This window comes from Stegastes partitus, unplaced genomic scaffold (genome assembly GCF_000690725.1).
Source record: "Stegastes partitus isolate 25-593 unplaced genomic scaffold, Stegastes_partitus-1.0.2 Scaffold828, whole genome shotgun sequence".
In the NCBI taxonomy this organism is placed as follows: domain Eukaryota; kingdom Metazoa; phylum Chordata; class Actinopteri; family Pomacentridae; genus Stegastes; species Stegastes partitus.
The window spans coordinates 32,772-57,139 of record NW_007578559.1 but is presented as its reverse complement, the minus strand read 5'-3'; the positions used below and the strand labels follow the sequence as shown (position 1 = coordinate 57,139).

Below are 24,368 nucleotides of genomic sequence, written 5' to 3'. Positions count from 1 at the left end.
CTTAGTGAAAGCAACATTATAAAGGCTGCGGTTGAGAAAACGACACCAAGTTCAGAAAGGATTTACAAGGATCATTATATATATGATGACACATTTTTAAAGTTAATCCCCATATTTCAGTGAGGAACACTGTTTGAATTTGTTGTAAGGATAGAATATTTACTTCAACAGTTACTTTAATGCATCCAACAGCTTGATGCTGCCAATAAAGAACCTTCTGCATTCCTGTCAGCTGTTCAGTCTCCTGGTCATATGAAGTCTTGCTATTGTCACCCACAGAAGCAAATGCAGCTCATTGTGTGGGAGGAACCTGAATGTGCATCACTGCGCATAAGGTGTGAGTATGTCATTAGCAGCTTGTTATTTATTGGTCATATTTTTAAATTATGTTGTGGGTTTTATTGTTTGTTTCTTCATTGTCAGTGCAGAAGGATTGTTCTAAAGGTCACTAGATACAAATGCATGGTTACATGGTTTTAAAAGAAAAGTTTATCCTGCAGTAAATGTGTTCATTTAAGTTACTGCTATCAGACATTGTGCTCATTCATAATTTCCATTTGCACTGTGCTTCAATCTTGTCTTTAAATTTTTTTTAGCCATATACATAACTGAGCTCTGTTATCATGTCTCATCCCAGTGTTTGCACAATCCTCCAAAGATGGCTTGTGCAAACACTTGCACAAATCAGCAGTTTGGACTGCAGCCTGATGTAGCTGTTTGATAAAGAGAACACATTTTCTTATAAATAGGTACCAAAGCTTTGCTAAATCTAATCATTTATTTGGTTGAATGAAGCACATCTACTTGTCGTATATGATGTCGTATGTGATGACTGTGTAATAGGAAGCCAGAAAGGAGAGTTACCTTGCACCCATTGGCTCCTGGTGGTGATGGTGAAGTGCTCCCCAAAACTTGACAGAAAAGCACTTGAGCTCTGGGCCTCTGAGGAGGCCTTGGTCCCTGTTAAAACACACACATTATGGAAATGTTAGTTACATAACATAAAACCATTGATCAAGTTCAAGTAAAATGCAATGCAGGGGCACATTTCTACACACAAAAGCTCAAGTTAGAAGCAAAAACTCATTCTTACCCTGATATACATCATGATCCTCCACAACTGAAGACACATTCCCTTTTGTCACTATAAAGGTCCAAGGATGACTGTACAGAAGGAAAAAAATATAGGTGAGAAGAGGAAAAGAGAGAGAAAGTAGGTGGTAAATTGGATAAATGAAAGGAGTTGTGAGTTGAGCTAAAGCAGAAAATGGAGATAAAATGTGCAGTAAGAAGACAGAAAGAGAAGACTGACAGATGTAGCAAAAAAGAAGATGTGAGGCCAGAAGTAGAAAAAGAAGACACATATAGAAGCAGCAGAGCTCAGGTAACAAGACCTGAACACACAGACACACAAAGGATCACCTGATATGTTTAACAACATTAACATAAAGAACGAGTGGCTCACATCCACAAATGCCAAGAGTGAGTCATTAATAAAGCTACCCCAGCATGTGTCATTCAGGTAAAGCCATGCTACCTGTCAAGGGTGAACTAAGGTTACTCTGTGCATTTGTATGACTCTATGATCATATGTGTCAGTGTGTATGTTAATGGAAGTGAGACGTTCTCAAAAGACACCTGTGAATGTGTGTAAACTGTGTGATATTCAAGAGAGAGCTTTGACAGTGGTGCTGGAGATATGGCTTCTGGTATACAGCACACTACACATTTTCTGCTGTCTAAGCAAATACCTTGTTGCACAACTATATGTTACACTTTTAACCCTAACATTCTGTTTAATAACAAACTGAGCACCTCAGATGTTTTTAATATCCATCCATCCATTATCTATACACCGCTTAATCCTCACTAGGGTCGCGGGGAGGCTGGAGTCTATCCCAGCTGACTTAGGGCGAAGGCAGGGGACACCCTGGACAGGTCACCAGTCTATCACAGGGCTACACTTAGAGACAGACAACCAAGCACACTCACATTCACACCTACGGACAATTTAGAATCACCAATTAACCTCAACATGTTTTTAGACCTTGTGGGAGGAAGCTGGAGAACCCGGGGAGAACCCACGCTGCACGGGGAGAACATGCAAACTCCAACCAGGCCCTCACCGGGATGCGAACTGGCGACCTTCTTGCTGCGAGGCAACAGTGTTACCAACTGTGCCCCCATTTTTAATATATTAAATTAATTAAATCTAGAACATGCGATTTGAGAATAAGTAAAGTGAACTGAGAATACAACATCCAACTTATAACACACTTTGGTACTAAAGCAGTACCTGAATACTTTAAACCACATCTATAAGTCCTTTATTACTACCCATCAGAGGTGTGTTGCTGTGTTACTAGTACACCAGTGTCACAGCGGCAGTAAGCATATACAAATTCCATAACTGGAAATGGATTTCAGAGTCTACACTGTCTCATAAATTCCACCTTATTAAATTGTCTCTGGGTGCACCACAAATTACAAAGCCTCTCTCTCCTGACGACACCAGTGTTGGCCTTTTTGGCTATAGTGTGGAGGGAGCAGGCGACAAGAGTCATTAAGCAGGAATTCCTCTGTCGCCTCACCATTGCTCCCATCCATTTAGTTTGCAGCATCCACAACCATAGAGCAAAGTGCAAATTGGGAATGGAATGTTAACTTGTCTTCAACTCATTTATGAAACTCTCTCACTGTTTCCTGCGTTCTCAAAGACAGCATTAAGTTTCATAACACCACATGGTTTGGAGACTAATCACAGGGCCTCACTGCCAAGATTCACCAGCATCTTCCCCCAGCCCACAACAAGGCCACTAATATTGCAAATGACAAGCACTGTGCAAAAACATATTCACACCCAAGCTTGTGGTTTACTGTGTAAAGTCATGTAGCCAACAGTCCTGCATTCTTATTTATGAAAAATAAAAGAGCATAGTCAAGTGTTGTTTGAGAAATGTGTCTATGTAAGTGTATACTCTGATAACCTGGTGTCAGAAACTTTGAGACATCTCCGAGGTTTTGTTATCACGGCATGATTCAGTTTCCATTTCCCTTGCATTCATGACAAACTAATACATACTGACAGGATGAGCGTTTTCACCTAAACACCTTCTGCAGAGTAAGACTGAGCATATGTGATTCAACAATGTGCTCCATAACAAGGAAAGGGTGTGTGTGAGTGTGTATGGGTTTGCACAGGACAGAATTATCTGGTCTTATATAGTATCAGTCAAACATTAGTTTGGACACACCTTCTCACTCAATGGTTTTTATTCATTTTAATTATTTTCTACATTGTAGATTAATACTGAAGACATCAAAACTATGAAAGAACATATGGAATTATGTAGTTAACAAAATAGTGTTAAACAAAGCAGATTATGTTTTAGATTTTAGATTCTTCAAAGTAGCCCCCTTTCTTCTCTGATGACAGCTTTGCACACTCTTGACATTCTCTCAATCAGCTTCATGAGGTTGTCTCCTGGAATGGTTTTGAACCAACAGGTGTCTCTTGTCAAGAGTCAATTTGTGGAGTTACTTGCCTAATCAATGTGTTTGAGACCATCAGTTGTGTTGTGCAGAGGTAGGGTTAGTACACAGTGGACAGCCCTGTTTGACTACTGTTGTAATCTATAGTATGGCCAGAACCACTCAACTCAGTAAAGAGAAACGACAGTCCATCATTACTTTAAGACATGAAGGTCAGTCGACCCGGAAAACTTCAAGAACTTTGACTGTATCCTCAAATAGTCTCAAAAACCATCAAAGGCTATGATGAAACTGGCTCTCACAAGAAAAGGAAGACCAGGGCACCCCCTATAGCTCACCTAGTTGAGCAGGCGACCCATAAACAAGGGCATTATCAAGTTCCATCACACAGTGGTTGTGGGTTCGTCTCCTGCTCCCGACCTTTTGCTGCAGGTCTCTCCCCATTCTTCTCCCCCTTTCCCGTCTATATCTACTGCTCTAAATAAAGGCAAAAAGCTCAAAAAATATATTTATCAAAAAAGAAAAGCAAGACCAAGAGTTGCCTCGGCTTGCAAAGTTCATTAAAGTAACCAGCCGCGGAAACTACAAATTAAAAGCACCTCAGATTAGAGCCCACATAAACTCTTCACAGAGTTTAAACAGCAGACAAATCTCAACATCAGCTGTTCAGAGGAGACTGAATCAGGCCTTCATGGTCGAATTGCTGCAAAGAAGCCACAACTGAGAATGAACAAGAAGAAGAAGAGAATTGTTTGAGCCAAGAAACACAAGGAATGGACATAGACCAGTGGAAATCTGTACTTTGGTCTCATGAGTCCAAATTTGAGATTTTTGGTTCCAACCGCTGTGTCTTTATGAGACCATAGAAGGTGAGTGATGGCTTCTGCATGTGTGGTTCCCACCGTGAAGCCTGGAGGAGGAGGTGTGATGGTGTGGGGAGGCTTTGCTGGTGACACTGTTGGTGATTTATTCAAAATTCAAGGCACATTAACCAGCATGGCTACCACAGCATTCTGCAGCGCCGTGCCATCCCTGGTTTGTGCTTACTGGGACCATCATTTTTTTTCCCCAACAAGACAATGACCCCAAACACACCTCCAGGTTATGTAAGGACTATTTGACCAAGAAGGAAAGTGATGGAGTGCTGCGTCAAATGACCTGGCCTCCACAATCATCCGACCTAAGCCCAACTGAGATGGTTTGGGATGAGTTGGACTGCAGACTGAAGGAAAAGCAGCCAACAAATGCTCAGCACCTCTGGGAAGTCCTTCAAGACTGTTGGAAAACCATTCCAGGAGAAGACCTCATGAAGCTGATTGAGGGAATGCCAAGTGTGTGAAAAGCTGCCATCACAGCAAAAGAATCTAAAATATAAAACTTATTCTGAATTATTTAACACTTTTGTTTTACAATATAATTCCATATGTGGTCTGTCATAGTTTTGATGTCTTCAGTATTAATCTACAATGTAGAAGATAATTAAAATAAATTAAAACCATTGAATTAGAAGGTGTGTCCAAACATGTACTCTACTGATATTGTATATATATTGTAGATGTCTGTGTATGTATGGATCTAAGCAGTATTATATTCTATTTTTTCAAATGTGACTAAGGATATTTTATTGGAAATCACTGAGCACCAGAAGGTCCTCAAAAGCTGCAGGGATTAATTAGAAAAAGACAGCTATTTACTGTGATTCACCTGAGGTTGTAACATTTTCTCATTAACTCAAAGCAATCAATTAAAAGTATGCTCCAGACAATACAGTGCTGGGAGCTTCAAAAACACATTTTATATCCTGGCATGGTGAGCTGAATACCTCTGAGTTTGTATAGTGCAGAAGCTCAATACTAACTAGCAGCGTGGAAACAAATGTCATTGTCAGAATTTGTTAATCTATTAATCTAGTTTATTGTTATTATTATTATTATTATTATTATTATTATTATTATTATTATTATTATGAACATCGGTTTTGTCGAAAGTCAAAATGACAGTTTCTATCACAATTTGCCAGAGGCTAACACGTTTCTTTTCAGAACAGTACTTCAGGAGCATACCGAAAGCCCAGACTGTTGATATGGTGACTCCCTAGCCTGGATATACTCTTCTTGGCTGAGTCCTCCAAGTTGTTGGAGCCCTCATCATTCACCATCATGGCCAGTATGAGCCCCGCTTCTACACCATCCACATACTTTGCAAGGCGACGACTCTCATTCTTACTGCGATATGTGTCAAACCTGTTGGTGTGAAGGGAGGTTAAAAGAGGAACACAGAAAGAAACAAAATCATTAGTGTCTTTTGCTAATCCTAAAATATAAACAGGTGTTTTCAAAGCTACTCTGCGTGAATTTCCGTAAGAAATGCAAATGTGCACTGCAAGTTTCTTTAGAAAATAGTTAGTGAAAATGAAGGCATATATTTAGAGAAAGGGAATGTGCAGATCCTCCGTATCTAATACACTGAATGTACATACACAGGAAGGACACAAGACTGACTGAACCTTTCCAGGCTGATATTTTAAAAATGCCTACAGAAAAAGAACAATAAAAGAAAGTTTGCACTAAAAGAAATTGTATTATTTTGTTATGTTTGTTACATGTTTTTTTTTTTTTTTTTTTAACAAGTTTCATGAAAGTGACTCCTTGCTAAAGGAACATTTCTGATATATTGTCAAACAGCTTTTTTCTTTCATCCACTAATAAAAATACATTATCACAAAATTTAAAGAAAAAATAAATACTTTAGTGGTTTAAGTGGAACTAAAATATATGTTCAAACGGCTTCAACATAATTAAAGCATGTATCCCAATAGAAAAATAGAAGTTGCATTTACATTAACTTTATATCATATATGACATACAGCTATTACTGTGGTAAAAAAAAAAAAAAAAGAAGCACATCAACAGTCTATTTATCTGAATTTCAGTTACATAATGGAAAATTAGTCATAAAAGGATATTAATTGATTTCTAGATGTAATATCCCTGTAAACAATGCAAGGTCTTTTAGAGGGCTATTTGTCATGTTAATTACAACCCTTTATTACAAGCTTATTACAAGATGTCAGCCACCAGACAATTTCCACTCTAATTAGGTCTCAGGATTGTTCAGCAGCCAAGGCACAGCCTGTGTGTTCAAAGGACTCTCACCTGTCATCATGCAGCACTTCTCCAGTCTTGGGGTCTATTACGTGGACAATGATGCCTCGGTTTCCCCAGCTTCTCTGGAACAGGTAGTTGTTTTGGTTGCTCTGTCCTGGGTGAAGGGTCTTGTTGAGGAATGTCCATGACAGCTTCTTTTTTCCATGAATCTCCAGTGTCCCTCCTGTCCCCACGCCAACGTACTTTCTCCCAAAGTAGCTATGTTCCTCATCACTGTCGTCCAGTCTAAGAGGAGGAGAATTATAAACGTTTTAACGACGTCTTTGTACACATGACATTTGAGTCAGGGAGTATACATTAGTAAACTAAAAACTATATACCTATATACTTCTTGCAGGTTTTGATTACAAATCACCACCAAATAGTTTAAAAAGGTTTTATTCATATATTTACAAAACATAACTTTTTAGAAAAAAAGAACTTCTGTGATAATTTCATTCATTTGGTAGTCCACACTAAAGAGAGACAAGAAAAGCATGCAAAAATAGGTTTAAAATGAAAAGACCCTGTATTACAACAGTACAAGCAGGCAATGGAGTCAATATGCACAACTTGGGAGGTTTGTAAAAGGTTCTGTTGATTTTTTACAGAAAAAGGAGCACAATAATCAGGTAGAGGCATCAAAAATTACTTGGCAGACCTCAGTGGTCAGAAACAGGCAGGGTCAGAAAAACTCACAGGTCACAAAGGATAATAACAAGGAGAAAACAATTGGGATACTGGCAAAGGGGCAAAAGATGAACTGGTGAAGAACATGGGGAAAAGGGTGAGTATGCATACACTGGTGTAGAAGGAAAGCAGACAAAGACTTTAGCGTGTAAAGACACCTGCAACAAGGCAACAGGAAGTATGACACTTAACAGGAAAATTAAACAGGAAGTAAACAGAATATAACATAAGAGCAGGAGCTGGATGTGACAATGACTCCTGGCCCAAGCTCCTCATGATGAAGATGGTGAAACGAGGTCAGGATCCACAATGTTGCTGGCTCAGACTCATGCTCTTCTTCTGGGCTGTAGCTCTCCCAGTTAATCAGATACTGGCAACCACACTCCCGATAACAGAAGGCCAACAGCTTGTTGACTGTGTAGGTTTGTCCACCATCACTGAGCCGGAGGGTGGATGAGGAGTGGCTGACAACAATGGGCCGTCCTTGGTAGGCTTGGCATTGCAGACATGGAATGTGGATTGGATCCTCAGGGATGTAGGGAGTTTCAGTACTGATTCAGTCTGCCCATTGGACTGGGGATGGTATCCAAGGACAGGCACAACAGAGAGCAGAACATCTTCCAAAACCGCAAGATATATTTGGGGTCCAGGTCTGACATCACATCCCTCCAGAGTCCACGCATTCTAAATATGTGAGAGTGCAGACTCATCCCTTTGGCAGACAGCAGTTTGGTTACAGGGATAAAATACACCATTTCAGAGATCCACAACTGTGAGCATGGCGGTGTTACCTTCTGACACCAGGAGGTCAGTGAAAAAGCCCAAGGAGATGTTAGACCAAGGACAATGAGGAACTAGAAGTGACTAAAGTTGAACAGCATGGCACATAACCCTACACCTCCTTCTCCATGGATGGCAACCAGCGGCATTGCTGCAACATGGACAGTGCTCTCTTGATGCCAGGGTGACAAGAGGGGGGGAGGAGTGAGCCCAATGAATGACCTGGAAACAAACGCAGCAGAGGGAGTTTGCAATTTGCGACTCCACTCCACTGTAGCCCAAACATCCGCACAACTGAAAAGGTGAGATACAATATAAGCAATTTTAGCTTGATCAGTCAGATAAGCTGAGGCCTGAACATCAGAATGGAGTTCACACTGGGTGAGCAATGTCCTGCAGTCCCCAGAGTCACTGAAGAATCTCTCCGGACTGGAGAGATGAGGAGCAGACATGAAGTTGAATGGAAGTGCAGCAGGCATGGGAACAATAGTCGCAGTGGTAGGTGGACTTTTAGGGGCGGAGAGGGCAGGAGAGGGTGTGGTGTGGGAGCACAAATGGAGGGTCTTTGAATTTGGTGAACCAGAAGATTTATTTGCTCACTCACAGGGGCGAAAACGCTCTCTTGTCACTCTTCCATGTTTCTCAGTTTGAGCCTCATGGCATTGAGTTTCTGGAGGTGAATGTGTTGTCCTTGGGCTTGTAGATCACAAAATGGATCCGAGTAGGCTGAGTTCTGTACTCAATATGTACCACTCGGGAGGTTCATGAAAGGTTCTATGGATTTATTGTGCAAAAAGGAGCACAATAATCAGGCAGAGGTATCAAAAGTGACTTGGCAGACCTCCGTGGGCAGAGTCAGACAAACACACATGTAACACAAGGATAATAACAAAGGGTAAAGGAGATAATTGCACACAGGGGAAGCACATTAGTGCGGAGCAGATAATCGTACAGGTGGGAGTGCAGACAAAGACCGTAGAGTGTGAAGACACTTGTAACAAGACAAGGCTGAATACAACACACAACAGGAGATGTTTAAAAAAAAAAAAAAAAAAAAAAGCCAACAAACAAACAAAAAAGTAAACAGAACATATTCTAAGAGTAGGAGCTAGATGTGACACCTTAGACACAAATGTGGGGAGTTTCCCTCACAAAATTTTATGACATTGTTTGTTGCATTCAGCCTTAAAGCCTAATGGCTACTGAAGATGTAAATCTTTAACAAGACTTAAAGTCTACAACTATGCTAGCCAGTCTGTGAGGTTGTGCTTAAGCTCAATAGTGGATTGAGTTGAATGCTAATGTTAGCATGCTCACAATAATAACATATGCAGGTGTAATGTTTACCATATTCACCATTCTTTCTTCCCATGCTATCATGGCAAAACTCACACCAACAGGGACACGACTCACTGTACCAAATTTTAAGGCCATCAATCAAAAAGCTTCTATTTGGCTTTAAACCACAAACATCAACCTAGAGATTTGTCCCAGAATTAGAGTTTGCAATAAAAACTCACTGAATGAAATGAAATGAAATATCCATCATGACTTACCACATGATTGTTGACTAACAAAGGTTTCACACTCTGAAGCCAGTCCAGCACTGCTGGAGTCACTGAGCAGCACTCCTATCAGAGAGTGAGGACCCTGACTCATCTATACTGAGCCACTGTGGGCATTTAGTTTTTTTTTAAATAAGTACCTGTGAAGATTCAGCCATTTTTCAACAAATATGTATTTATTCAAACTATCTTAAATTGATCCAACCAAAATAGGAAGACAAAGACCAGATAGATCACTGTTTATTGAAAGGACAATGCAGGTAAAAATTCAGATCAGAATTATTAAATTGACTTCAACCTATATTCACGCACTGACACTGCCATGTTTTTAATATTGTACCTTCCAAATAAGGAGATGGTGAGGTTTCCTTTATAAGGACAGTCTGGGCTTCCAATGTGCAACTCCCCTTTGTTTCCAATCAGAATATGTTTTGTCCGAAGCAGTATGGGCCACTTGGTGTCAGCAATCACCAGCTTTCCTACAGGGGAGAGAGGGGAGTGGGTGAGTGATGAAGCCTCCTGGCAGGTCTTTCATGCCCCAGTACCCTTAGACATCTTCTGTCTTCCTACCATTTATGGCCCTGGACTCAGGCTGTTCACACAAATACACACACAGATACAGCTTGCCAACCATTTTTTTTTTACAACATCTGCAATCCAGTGATTGCTGTTAAACATCTTAAAATGACTGAGGCCCTTCTTTCAGTACAATATATATTCTTTTAATATTACTCCTTTTGTACAATACATTCAACACAATTGAAAGCACTAAAATCTTTTCACTTTAAAAGACTATTCGCTTAGTTACACTTAGGAACAACTGCAGAATCAGGGAGCTATGTAAGAATGTGCACTGATGCACTGATAAGGATTCTGCTGAGAGAGGTAAAGTCACATTATACATACTGTACTAGTATAGAACCAAAGATTGCTATCAACATGGTATATGTCAACATTATCAGACAATACCCAACAACTATACCTTAAAATGTATTGAATTTACCCCAGAAAGTTTAAGACTTAAATGAATTTACTTCAGTGTGTTTTGTACATCAACCAGAGATGCCTTAATTTGAAAAGTTCATTGAAATTAAGTTCACAATCTTACAAATCTCGGAAACAAGAAGATATAGCATGAATGTTCACATCAAACATCAGCAAAGTTTCAAATAATGTGGTAAATGTATGTAAAAGTATTCCGTGTGAGTCAAAAGCTCAGACTTCCGACTGCTTTGAATACTACAATTTCAACTATTTTTTCTACTCGTGTTGATCAGATTTTATTCAGTTTAATTCATTTTGTTTATATAGCCCATTTCCCAACATACGTTGTCTCAGTTCACTCCACACAGTAAGGGCAAGGCCTTAAAGTAATTGCATATTATAGATTATAGAGAGAATTCTATCAAATCCAATCATTGCCATTGAGGAAACACTTGGCAACACACATAGACTAGACTCAAACATTTTCCTGTGCTAAATAGTGCCAGACAAATTTGGGTCTCAGCTGCTATCAGCCTACATTTAACCATAATCTTTTTGAATCTTAATATGCTTTCAGGAAGCGTCAGTCCACTAAAAATGCATTTAGTAAAGTGATAAATAATGTTCTGCATATTATGAATTCAGAATTCATCTCTGTGTCGCCTCTATTAAATCTCAGTACAGCTTTTAATGCTGTGTATATATATAGAATGAATACTGAATACTACCATTAAAAATTCCTTATGTGAACTTCTAGTACTACTCTGGCAATATTGAGCTGTGTGTGTCTCTAAATGAGCATTATCAAATTATTACATTTCAGTTGCTGATCATAGACACCAGTTTGATCAAATTGTAACAAATAAAATTATTCACTGTGATATTTCTGTACATTCTGTTTGATTCTTCCCCATCTTTAAATCATCTGGATCAGATGCCAACAACCCAATTCATGCCTTTATTTTATCGAGACTTATTCATTGTAATGGTTTGTTTTCAGGCCATGCCACTTGTTAGTTCTGAAAATCTTTAAGTGGTTCTGATACAGTTAAAATTGTTTCTATTTATATACGAGGTGTGTCAGAAAAGTTTCAGGACTGGTGTCACAAAATATATATTTCAAATCCAAACTACACACTATGAGTTTTCCCCTTCAAAGTAATCCCCCTGGAGTCTAACACACTTCCCCAACCTTCTCTGCTACGCGGCCATGCACTCCTGGAAGGATTCTTCCAGGATCCTTGGCAGCTCTGTCATCATAGCTATCTTCATGTCGTCCACGTCTTCAAAACGGGTCCCCTTGATGACCCCCTTGAGCTTGGGGAACAGGAAAAAAAACCCACGGAGCCAGGTGGGGTGAGTCGGGCGGTTCCTCAAGCATGTTAATGTTCTTCTCAGCCAGGAACTTTCGGATGCTCAGGGCATTGTGAGCAGGCACGTTGTCATGGTGAAGCAGCCACGACTTGTCCTGCCACAACTCTCACCTCTTCTCGCGCACTGAACGAAGCAAACACCGCAGGATCTCTTTGTAAACGTGCTGGTTGATCGTCTGAAGGGGAAAATTCATATTTTGGGTTTGAAATATGTCTTTTGTGAGACCAGTCTTGGAACTTTTCTGACACACCTCGTATATATATACAGTACATGTATGTATATCATCAAATAATACAAATTTGAACTTCCTTTCATTGGCTTTTAATCCATGTAAGACCAGAATTTCTGGTGCTTCTGACAGCACACAAAACTGCCCCTTGATATCTGCCCGATCTTGAACCCTTGAAGTATCACAAGATTAATTTGTCCAGTGTACCTCCATTGAGAATCTCAATCGAGTGGACTGTAGCGGAAGTTGTGAGAAGGACCTTTCTGCCATAGCCGATTGTAACACGGTGGTCCTCCCTGTGTCCTGGCATCCATGGCTGAAGTCCGGGCTCTTTATCTGGACACACTGTAGGAGACAGAAAATACACAATACACTTAACTTCTAAAGATGCACACAGCTTGCGAGTGGTAAATGTGACAAAGTTTACTTAACTACAGTGACTGGGCACAAATACTCTTCATAAGTATTTCCATTTTATAATTTTATAGTTGTACCTTTTAAAGAGAAATATTACATAACATATATTTTACAGCTATAATTTGCAAGTCACTTAATAGATTTATATTCTTCTTAAAAATCCATATGATAATCTTATAAAATACATTGTTATTAAGGTAATAGCAAACCATGAGGAACAAACCAGTGATCTAATCTCAATGGTGTTCGTGGCTTGTTATATTTATCAAGGTGGATTTGTCAGATTTATCAAAAGCCAAGGTAGCTCTTCAGTTTTTAACAACTATATTGATCACCTTTTGTTTGTGTAACTGAATGCATCAACCTGACGACGAAGACACGCTAAACACAGAACTGATGAAGAGAGAACACTGAACCAGTGACCTGTAGATAAGAGGAGGCAATGACAGCAGGCTTTTTCACCAATTTCCACCCATTTGGACAAAAACATCCTTAAACACAATATACTACGACCACTACGGCAACTAATATTACTCCTTATTCCTACTGCAAGCACTACAATCAAGACCAGTGCAGGAGGGCGATAAAAGAGCAAATAAATAGAAGATGTTGTTTACAGGAATACAAGAAAATCAAATGAAATAAAATGTGGCCTTGAGTCTCCTCACCCTTGCCTTTCCCTGGCCTTTCACAACCTTAAAGAAAAACATGTGGTACCTGTAATGTGAATGAATCAAAAGAACTGATGGAAAACATTCTTTTTTTCAAATAATGAAACCTTTTCCAATATGTTTCAGCTGCATGAGCCTTTATCAGACTTTATTGCCACCTTTACAAAATGTTTTAGCAGTGGAACATTGCTGTTTACTACACCAATATAACAAACAAAACAATTGGACATATTTTAAGGGGAAATGACTCCATGTAGGCATCAGGGGGGAAAAAATCTGGTTTGTGTCAGTCCCTCAGAATCAAATGACATTGTGTTCTTTTTTGACTCACTATTTTGTACTGACATTCAACAATCAAAGAAACATTCTATGTAGGGCTAGGGGAAGAGGATGACTGGATGTGTTCTGTGCTGACACTGTCAGATATTCCTGTTGATATACAGAATACACAAACTAACGTCACCTTTATTGAAAGCAACAGATTAGACCACACCGTATTGGTGCAAGGCATTTTGGAAAACGAAACCAGCAAAGTCATGATGAAAAAAAACAACAAGATGGAGGGGGATCACCATAAATTATACAAATACGATTAGCAGTATTACTACTATACTTCCTCACGTATTAGAGAGTTCTTTGGTGATCAGATTTTTTTTTTCTACTCTGATTTTGTCAGCTAAACTATCTAAATGGAGATAAAATCGTACACAAGGTTATTGGATTGCTGACTCAATAGTAAGAATGACTGATAATCCCATTTAGTTTGTCTCTGTTATTATCGGGGTAGCACTGAGAAAGTGTGTGTAACTGTCCTGTCTGGCCAATAGACTTTCAATCTATTGCTCTCTGGTGTGTGCGGTGGTTACCTCATCTCCTTGCCATCAATGGCATTGACTGGCCAGGGACCTGAAGTGTCAAGTAAATTTCCCAGAGGGCTAACACAGATTGATAGGTGGTGACGTACAATCAGCTGGTTCCTGCTGTCTGTGAGTGATGGCTGTTTGGCCCTGGAGAGCTCAGTGTCTGTGGAGGTGTTTGTCTGCAGCCTTGCTAAGAGTCAAAAAAAAAAAAAAAAAGACTATTCCCTCTCCTTCTTGATTACATTAATAAAATTAACAAATTTTAATGAATAAAAACATAGCAAGCTGGTTCTGCCACAGTTAGAATTGTTTCCAGTTGCAAAACACTGCATACTGAGTGTGAAGCTTTATGGAAACAGTATTTCACAAAACACACATTCCACTAACACCTGGTCAATGACCATTGTCTGCTTTCCCATGCATGATGGTTTAAGTCTGGTGTTCATAGAAAGCTGCTGATGTCTGTTTCTGTGTTCACAAAAACATAAGGGCGTCTACTATTCAGACAGTTGACGTTTGAAACTAGGCTTGTCCAGTCTTCCCGTTTTCATTCTTGTCTTTCTTGTGTTCTTTTTACTTTTATTAGACTGCAAAATAATTTATATTGGCAACAAACAGACTTACTCATGTCCAAGTTTCCCCTTTCTCCAACTACTTAAGGTCCAGACATAAAATAGAAATGCTTATGTATAGTATACAGCAGAAAAATTCTGTTCAACGCCTGTTCACACACATCTCTGAGTAAGTGTCTGAAGGGCTGATCTAGGCCTACCAAGTGTGCAGCTGAGAGTATAAACTTCTGAACGTGCTGCTTTGCTTGGAATTATATTCTTAATCTAACAACGCATTTAACTAGGATTGAACTTCATCAGAAAACCACCAACCCAGCTGAGCCAAGGAGAAGTACACCACAGAAACACGCCTGCCTTCAGGACTTCAAAGCCTTACACCTGGTCTCTACAGAACTCTAATTAGGAGAAAGGACAGGATAAGACAGGGACAATCTTTTAAAGAGCCCTGTTGTGTTACTGCTCCATTACACTGTATTTGGTTCTTGCTGTGAGCTTGTTTTTGCCTTATTCAGAGTGGACCAATTGAAAAACATCAGAGCACACTGCTTGGTACACTTCATACCACAGTTAAATGTAATAAAAGTCAAACATGCACAGCTCAAATGAACTGTTTTGAATACTGAATTCCTAACAATGTAAATCATTAATATAGCAACCAACTAATTCAGTGACTTCAAATTTTGATTTTTTTTTTTCATAAGAATAGGAATACAAATTAAAATGCAAAGTCAAGTATCCAGAAAATAACCGTCCAAGTTGCCGGAGGAAGCTTTCTGAGTCCAGATACTAGGGCTCGTGTGCCATGTGGAACCATTATTCTTAGCCTTTAGTTGAATTTTTAAGTGCTGTATATGTTTGTTTTCACTTGCTGTTTTGTTAAGTTCAGGAACCAAAAATATTCGGGTCAGGTCAGATCAGGTTCTGAAAATATTATGTTTTGATTTAAAATAGATCCTTTCACAATATTAACTATGTTTGAAACCTCTCCTCCTTTTTCTGGATTACCAGAGTAACAAGTCTAACCCCAACTAATGCATGATTGGTTGGCTAAAATGGAGCAATAATAGGTAAGCAAAGCTGTAAATGGTAAAGATATTTTCTCCCACTCTTAGGTCATTACTGTGCTTCTTGTACAATTAATCAAAAGTCATCGTTGTAAGTCCACATCCTGTCCATTCCACATTTCTGCTTTCAGCAAGCATAAAAGACCAGCTAGCTCTCTTTGACTTGCCTAGGGATTTAGATGCTCTGATTGCCCTGGCTATTAAGGTTGACAAATGACTATATGAGAGAGAGCGAGAGACAGAATATGCTTGGTTCACCCATCTGCAACCCAGCCTCCAGAAAAGTTAATCTCTGGTGAATCCTTAGCAGCAGATCTACCCATTCATCACGCTTTCACTCTGCTGCTCCCGCACCGATGGACGACCCCATGCAGCTGGGATGAACGTGACTCAATCCCAAGGAACATCAGCAACACATGCAGGAAGGACGTTGCATCTACTGCTACCAATAAGGTCACTTCATCACCTCCTGCCCAGTTCATACAGTTGCACGCTTGAGATTTTTCTGCAACTCTTAACCACTTTTCCACTGTAACTGTGATGAAAAACATTGTAAAATGCTGGTAAGTGGATGCTGAATTAAGATTTGTTCGGTCAAACTATTCTTTTTGAGGTCAAGAATAAACTTCTACTCTGCTGTTGTTAACATTGGGCAATCTAGATATTTGCGTTCTCCAGACATTTCCAACAGAATATTGTGCACATGAGCGTATCCTGTCTACTATACTTTAATGCACTGTCAATTAATCTGAAGTTTATGAGGTTTTGATATCAATGTGACTTTGTTCTGCATTCAGTCTATCATAGTTCTTGACAGCTGGTGCTGTTTACATATGGAGCAGATGTTACTCTTGCAAAGTGTGGGTGTACTTCACTGCTGATATTTTGACTGAACTCATGTACCATCACAAGACAAACAAAAAAGTAACAAGCCTGGATTAAGTGACAAAGAAAACAGAGAACTGATTGGTGAGAAGGAGAAGAAGAAAAATAACAAAACAAAAAAAACATTAATCGGCCAGCGACCATGCTGGCAGTAACTTTGAGACTGGGTGGACATGCTTAGTGCATTTTTTCCAACCAATCACAAGTTAAGAAAAAAAAAATATTTAGCCAAAGAATAGCACAGAAAATACCAGTCCCATTTTTAACATTTTGTTGGAGGGCAGCCTATAGTACACCTGAAACAATACAGAGTGTCCCTCTGAGCTTTGCTTTAATATCATGTAAATATCCACATCCAGCAGAAGAAGGAAAAATGTCTAATATCTACTCTGTTTTTCTCTCTGCAGTAGTTTTACCAAATATTAGTCTGCTACAGCAAATGCTCCACACAGCTAGTCTAACTTTGTCTATCTATTGTTTAAATTAGGTTTTTCACGGCCTGAAGCAACTCAGAATTACAGTAATAAACACAGTGAGATTCAACCAAAAGAGAAAACTGCAAGAAAAAAAAAACACTCTTTAGTCCTCCATCTAATTCACTACACACCACTATCTCCACAAACATAGCTTTCCACATTTACCACTCTGTACAACACTCAATTAAGCTGCTACCAAAAATCTAGATGTGAATGCTGCATACCGTACTAGTGCAAAGTAAAAATGGTCAGGTTTGTTTCATGATGGTAGACATCAGGCGTACCTAAATGTGATATGCATTGGGTGTGAAAGTTAGCTCAATCACAATCAGGAAGTGTACTGCTGGTGCAGATGTGGCGTCCACATCACTTTTTAATTGTATCAATAGGTTCTCTGCACTACCTGACTCTCCAGAAATCTGCATATGCATGTAGATATCAACACTTGCAGCTACTTCCCTGCATGACAGATGAAGACAGGTTAGGGTACCAAGCTTCCTGCTTGTCTATGCATCCAAAACAAAAGCAGTTTTAACATAAAGTTGCACTCGAATGGTACAAAGCAATTGTACCTAATCTGGAAATGCCTCCTGTCTCTGGTCATCATCTTAGTGTCAGTCCTGTGTCAATAAGCATGTTCAGAGACAAGTATAACTGGTATGATCAAATCACAAGAATAGGTCAAGTTGCTTGAAAATGGTAGTCAGGCGGCTGGATGGCGCAACAGGTTGGGCATATGACCCATGTATGGGGGCTATAGTCCCTGACACAGCGGCTGTGGTTCGTTTCCAGCCAGCGGCTCATTTGCTGCATGTCCTTTCCCCACTCTTTTACCCATGTGTCTCTGTCACTCTTTCACTGTCCTATACATTAAAGGCAGAACAGCCCCCAAAAATATTTTAAAAAGAAAAAAAAGAAAATGGTCGTCTTCAATCATGTACTCATTACATATTACTCAAAAAAGCAGTCAAACTTACTTTACCAATTACTCATCTTTAAAGATAATATTACAGTACTTGTTTGTATTGGTACTTACCTTAGCTTTGTCAGGTGCCTGCAATCAGCCCTAAATCCTCCAAACCAACAACTGACATCTTTGCATTTCACACACAGAGAAACACTAAACAAGACACTGTGGTGCAACACACAGGCAGCCCTTCAGTTTAGAGGATCGGACTGACCATTGGGCAGCAGATAGTTTAGCCTCTGCGACTGTCCACAGGTCTCCTGAAGCAAGCTGTATGGTTCATGCTTCCTTTATTTCTAAATTGATCTAGGTGATTCCTGAATTGCTAACATGAGCAGTCAGCTAAGAATTTGCTATTTGTCAAAAATCAGCATTAAATCCCAATCAGACCGTAAACCAGCTGACCAAATGTAATCCTAACAGAATATCATGGGAAATAATAACTGTAATGTTTCAAATTGTAATCCTATACTATTATTTACTTACTAAAGGAATCATTACTGTGACATGTTATTAAGTAATATATTACAGTCCAAATGCACACCGTGTTCACTGTAATGACAAGGCAGTCGAAGAAATACATGTTTATTATGCTAAGAATAAAAAAAAAGTGACGTGTTTGAAAGCAAACAAATTATACTCAATGTCACTGATTTACAGTACTTGTATTTTAAAATTCTTCCGCTTACAAATTTCCTCCGAAAAAAGCCCTTAACTGACCTGCTTGGATGCTGGGGAGCAGCAGAGCTGCCAGAAACACCACACTTATCTTCATCTCTTTCAGCCCGCTGCAGACCAGCTTCACACCCAAGGCCTTCAAAGGTTGCTTCAGACCTCCCGGCGGGCTTCAGAAGGGCTTTTAGAGTGTGAAGTACCAAGTTCACAGAGGGAGGCCACCACAGACACCTATAACATCACAGGGAAATGCAGAAGAGTCAGTAAGACAAGTACAAATAGGCAATTCAAAAGGGAGTTCTGGTGTGCAAACAGTTGGAGTTCTGTCACATTTCTGGACAGCTAGGATTCTTTTAGAACATCAATGTCAATTGTGGGTTTTACCTTTCAAAGACATTATGACAGTAGATGTTTCTACTGTGTGTACTGAGGGGAGACATACATACAATAGTTCTAGCATCACTTGCATAGAGATACAGCATTGTCTTGTATAGAAAAGATAAAATCCAAAATCCCATTATTTAAAAAATACAAAAAAAAAATTTCTTTGACAGCACACACACCTTGAGCTGCATGAGCCACTGTTATTTCACAGACAGCTGAACATTGCAGCATTAAGTCCTACTCTGATGTTACCCCATGGTAGGGCTAATTCTGAAGCACAGTATTACCAGTTAATTTCATAGTTAGCATTACTAACTAACTATGAAGTTAGCTGGTAATACTGCACAAGACTGTTTTGTCTGACAAGGAATCACATCTTCTGAAATTTGTGATCACATTTCTAGCAATAAAAAACGTATTCTTCATAATGTGGCATATCCCACATTTCAAATTTTAGGCTGTTTTTAGTGATATCGCAACAAGTCTCACTACAAACAGCACTAAGACACTGTTAGGTTTTTGTTTAACACTTCACACTAAAGTGGTCTTGACTGAGCCTCTAGTCAGGCACAAGTCTCTGAGAAGATTCAGATTAAGAAAATTTTATTGAATTAAGACTAATGGTTTTTCCAAGACTGCTCAAGTCAGCACTAGCAGTTGCACATAAGACATACTCAGCACAAAATGTGATGTTAACACACAGACACACGTTTTGACTGTACTGTATGTACAGCTACAATAAATAAATAAATAAAAAAAATATCCATACAAGCTGTGACATTTTGCATTTTTAATTGCTAATTAATGTCTTTGCAGTATGTACTGCTGATAGTTCTGCCTGGTGGACACACTTCTACACTGCGTGACCTCCAGAAAACTGTCAGAGTCGCTGTGGACTGCACAGTGTCCTAATGTTGTCTTTGATTAGGTTCAATTAGTTCTCTTGTCATGTTGAGAGCTCAGTGAAAGGTTGTGGACATAAAAACACTCTTTAATAATTCATGATAATTTATTTTACCATGTAATTCGCTGGCTGTGTTAATATGGGTGACAGTTAGTGGGAGTTTGTCGGTGCAGTCAGCTATAGTACAATGGCACACTGTTCTAACTTAATGAGCCAGACACAGCCCTATATTTCATTTTGCTTGTTTGCTAGACAGTATCTTGCTCATGCTGCTTGTCCGTCTCTGCGTCTTGCACAAACACTTTATCTCTGTCAAGATGCTTCTGCGTATGAACACAAGTGTGAGCATACAATCGTGAACAAAATGTACATACACTTGTAAAGACCATGTATCGTATGCTCCAGCCCTGTCCCCCACAAATGATGCTCCTGTACAACCACATTTCTTTATAATGTATTTTCTCACAGATAACATTTGTTTGTGATGAATCACATAAACGTTTGTAATCAATATATCTTTTGCATTTATTGTATAGCTTCCCAGCTGTTGCTCTTTTTCAACGAATCAGATATTAGTTAGGGTGAGTCACCCAACTGGTGAGTTTTATGAAAAGATGCATTTGAACCCAAATCATGACATTTTTTGAAACCTAAACAGACAGCAAGTGAAAACTAAACGTACCAGAATAATGGTCCCTCATGGGACACATACCACCGTGTCCAGGGTAAACGTCCTGTTGGACTTTGTGACTCTTTGACAGTGGGAATGTTTACTACGACATCAAACTGTTCACATACTGGCAGATAATATGTTTCTCTCAAAAAAGATTTAAGAATACAGTTTAGCTGTATAGAAATGTAATTTGTGGGAGACTCTGTTGCTGCCATTTACCTGGCTGCATTTATTTGTGTACTCTACCCTACCCATTAGCACCATATGGTTATCTTGTCCAGCAGCAGATTAATCCCTGAGCTAAAGCATCAACAAAAGCAACAGCACTGTATATTCTATAACACTGCTCCACTTTACACCGCAGTGGTCAGTGCTGCCCTTTAACTGCACCATTCAATGTTAGCAGGAGATCCTTTTACAAAATTGAGGTGGTGATGAGAAGTTACAATGACTGAAACAAAGATATATGGTCTACTGCAGATGACACCCATGTTCAAAAAGAATGCAAAGTTTCTGCCTACTAATCAAATGCATTTTCACTGTCACACACAGATCACACATGAAATTAAATGAACTGTCCATGCTTCTTAAGTGTGCCAATGCATAAGCATTACAGCACACGCATTATTATTTCTCGGGTTTATTCATATTATAGATTCTTGCAACACAATTTTTGGCACCGAACTCATACCACAGCTTTAACAAAACCCATACAAATTATACAACAAAGCATGGGGGCCGATTGGGAGTGGTGTGTGCTGTCTTTTGGCAGCTATTTGTTTTACGTTTTCTACAGAATTTGTTAAAAAACTGTGTTAAAAAGTCCCCACTGAAATGAATTGGAAGCTAGCTGGACAACTGCCAAAATCCAGCCATCTTTGAAACCATAAAACTCTGGCATATTTTACAGTAGAAACTCCATTTAAAGTTGAAATGGGTCACAAGGCTTTGAATATTACTCATCAAAATTTGTGTTTTGATATCATGTATGGTTTTTATGCAATCACAGTTTAAGTTTTGTGACTTTTTGTAAAATTCTGAATTTCCGTTCACTTAGATTGGGTGATATCACATGTGATCTAAAATTTGACCAGCATTTTTTTTTTTTAAGTGCATTTAATTTTGTATCCTTCTCACAATTTCTCCTCTACAATTGCATGTTTTGTGGTAGATTTATGCTACATGGTTTGACTAATCCGTTTAGTTGTGATAAAACTAAACTCACCAAAGTCAATGGTACACTAAAACAATGTCCAGTGGTTGGACAGACAGCCGTGTGTCTCTACATGATTTCAACCACTTCATTTGGTCAAATGGGAAAAAAAAAATCAGTGATGGATGTTTATAAAGTGCAATTTGGTAAATACATGTCCATCCATTTGTTGAACCTTCAGATTTGTTTCCAACGAGCAAAAAACCCCGTGTTTCCTGAGCACTAGTGTCAAAGCAGTCATCAACTGTAGTTTTCCTTTTGCTGTTGCAAAAACCTTGAGTTTGATAACTAAGACATTCATCAAACCTTGCTCTTCAGTTTAAAAATAATATAAAAAAAATAGTGTAGCACACTGTGTATATTGTGATAAACCAAAACACACATCAGAACATTCTCATCGATGATTGTTGTTTTTTCAATTAAAAACAGGTGCTGGCTGAAAATGTACATCCACAAGAATCACTTCATTTCTTCTGTTACACAAAAATGAAAGAAGTAAATACAATGCAGATGAGGAACATGTGATCATCAGTAGCACGTACAACAGAAACACACTGCACAGTGAGCCTAAAAAATTTGCGGAGCTGATAGTGAGAAGATGCTAACTGTCCAAAATAACAAGTGATTTTCTACACTGGTGGTTCCGCTTATGTGCACCAATTTGGACTGTGATTGTTAGACAGCATGTATTATTGCGCCTGTGAGACCTAAATTCTCTAAATTCCTGGATAGACCCACACATCTGGTGGTGTGGAAGTAAATGTGAGAGTGATCACAGAGCTGTTTAAAGTACCCTCTAGCTTGTGGATGCTTTATGAGTGTGACTGTCTCATGAGGATGCTCACATGCTACCGTCTCAGGGCCAAAAGGCTTCTGACTTGGCAATGAAAACTGGTTTAGTGCCTGTTTCTGGCAGACAGTCCACAAGGTAACCTCAGAGTGTATGCTACGTAATTGATCACTATTATAAAACATTGGTCTTTTAATAATGAAAACCTGAAAAAATTAAACAAGAAAAATTACCACTGTCAAAAAAAAAAAAATAAATAAAATAATTTGTAACTTTACAGAATTTCTCTGATTTACTTGGCAGACTTTTTTCTGTTCCTAAATACAGAAAGTAAAATAAACAGATGTCATCCAATCTCCAGGTCCAACGTAAAATAACATTTAAAAAAAAAAAAAAAAAAAGTCACAATGAACAACCATGAAAATTTTCATTTTTAAAAGAATTTTTTTTTATATGAAAAGATTATTAAAATGTATTTACAAAACCTAGCATAATTTTGTTGTTTCATATTTCCTTATTTAAGAGTTAAAACTGTTAATTTGAGATTAATATAAAATTAACAATGGCAAAGATAAATGAGTGTTGGTTCTGTATATTTATAGAGATTCGTTTCATAAATAAGAGGTGCTTTAAAACCCCAAAAAACTATGAATGTGTTTTCATCAGTGCACAATATTAACCAGTATTGGTAAACTGTTAAAATACAGTTTTTATCATTAAAAAAACAGTGATAATTACTGTAGCAGCTAGACAACAAGTTTTGACACTTTTGTAAATACTTCTTATTTTCTAATACGTGTTTTTTTATACAGCTGTTTGTTGTTGTGGGGCTGCAAGGTGGAGCAGTGGTTAGCACCGTCGCCTCGCAGCTAGAAGATCCCTGGTTCGCGTCCCGGTGAGGACATCTGGGATCTTTCTGTGTGGATTTTGTTTGTTCTCACTGTGCACCGTGGGTTCTCTCCGGGATTTCCGGCTTCTTCCCACAGTCCAAAAACATGTTGAGGGTAATTGGTGATTCTACATTGTAGAAGGTGTGAATGTGAGTGTGCCTGCGAAAGACTGGTGACCTGTCCAGGGTGTGCCCTGCCTTCACCCTGAGTCAGTTGTGATAGACTCCAGCCCCCTGTGACCCTAGTCAGGACTACGCAGTGTATAGATAATGGATGGATGTTTGTTGTTGCCTGTCATACTCTGTGTTGTTTTCAAAAGTGCCAACGAAGTTTCATTGTAGAAATGCAATGACAATAAATATCCTTAATCCTTGAACGAACAAGTAACTCCATCATGTAGATCAGCTTGAGGATGTTTTGATATTATAACTTTACATGATATTTACAGCGGAAGACTGCAGCTCATGTTTTGTGTTAAGTACTGTAGAGGAGAGGAGACATCGGCTTGGCCTACAGACACTTGTGTTAGCAAGCACAAAGAACCATAGGAATGTTAGACAAGCCACTTTGTGATAGTTATTTTAGTTGTGTTTTGGTTGAATTTTGATTGTTGTGGATGGGTGGGGTGGTTTGTGGTGTTTGTGTGGTCGAGAGTATTGTGATGTTT

At 39.0% G+C, this 24,368-nt stretch overlaps 1 protein-coding gene across 1 annotated transcript in view; it reads right to left on the bottom strand.

Moving 5' to 3' along the window:
* Positions 1–24,368, bottom strand: part of cemip (cell migration inducing hyaluronidase 1) — a 107,179-nt gene that overhangs the window by 55,680 nt on the left and 27,131 nt on the right. The window contains exons 2-8 of the mRNA XM_008292738.1: positions 18,893–19,078; positions 12,468–12,605; positions 10,014–10,152; positions 6,648–6,884; positions 5,556–5,735; positions 1,094–1,164; positions 865–960 (exon numbers count right to left, since the gene is read on the bottom strand). Coding sequence (XP_008290960.1) covers positions 865–960; positions 1,094–1,164; positions 5,556–5,735; positions 6,648–6,884; positions 10,014–10,152; positions 12,468–12,605; positions 18,893–18,947 — 916 coding nt within the window. The 5' untranslated portion in view covers positions 18,948–19,078. The remainder of the gene's footprint in view (positions 1–864; positions 961–1,093; positions 1,165–5,555; positions 5,736–6,647; positions 6,885–10,013; positions 10,153–12,467; positions 12,606–18,892; positions 19,079–24,368) is intronic.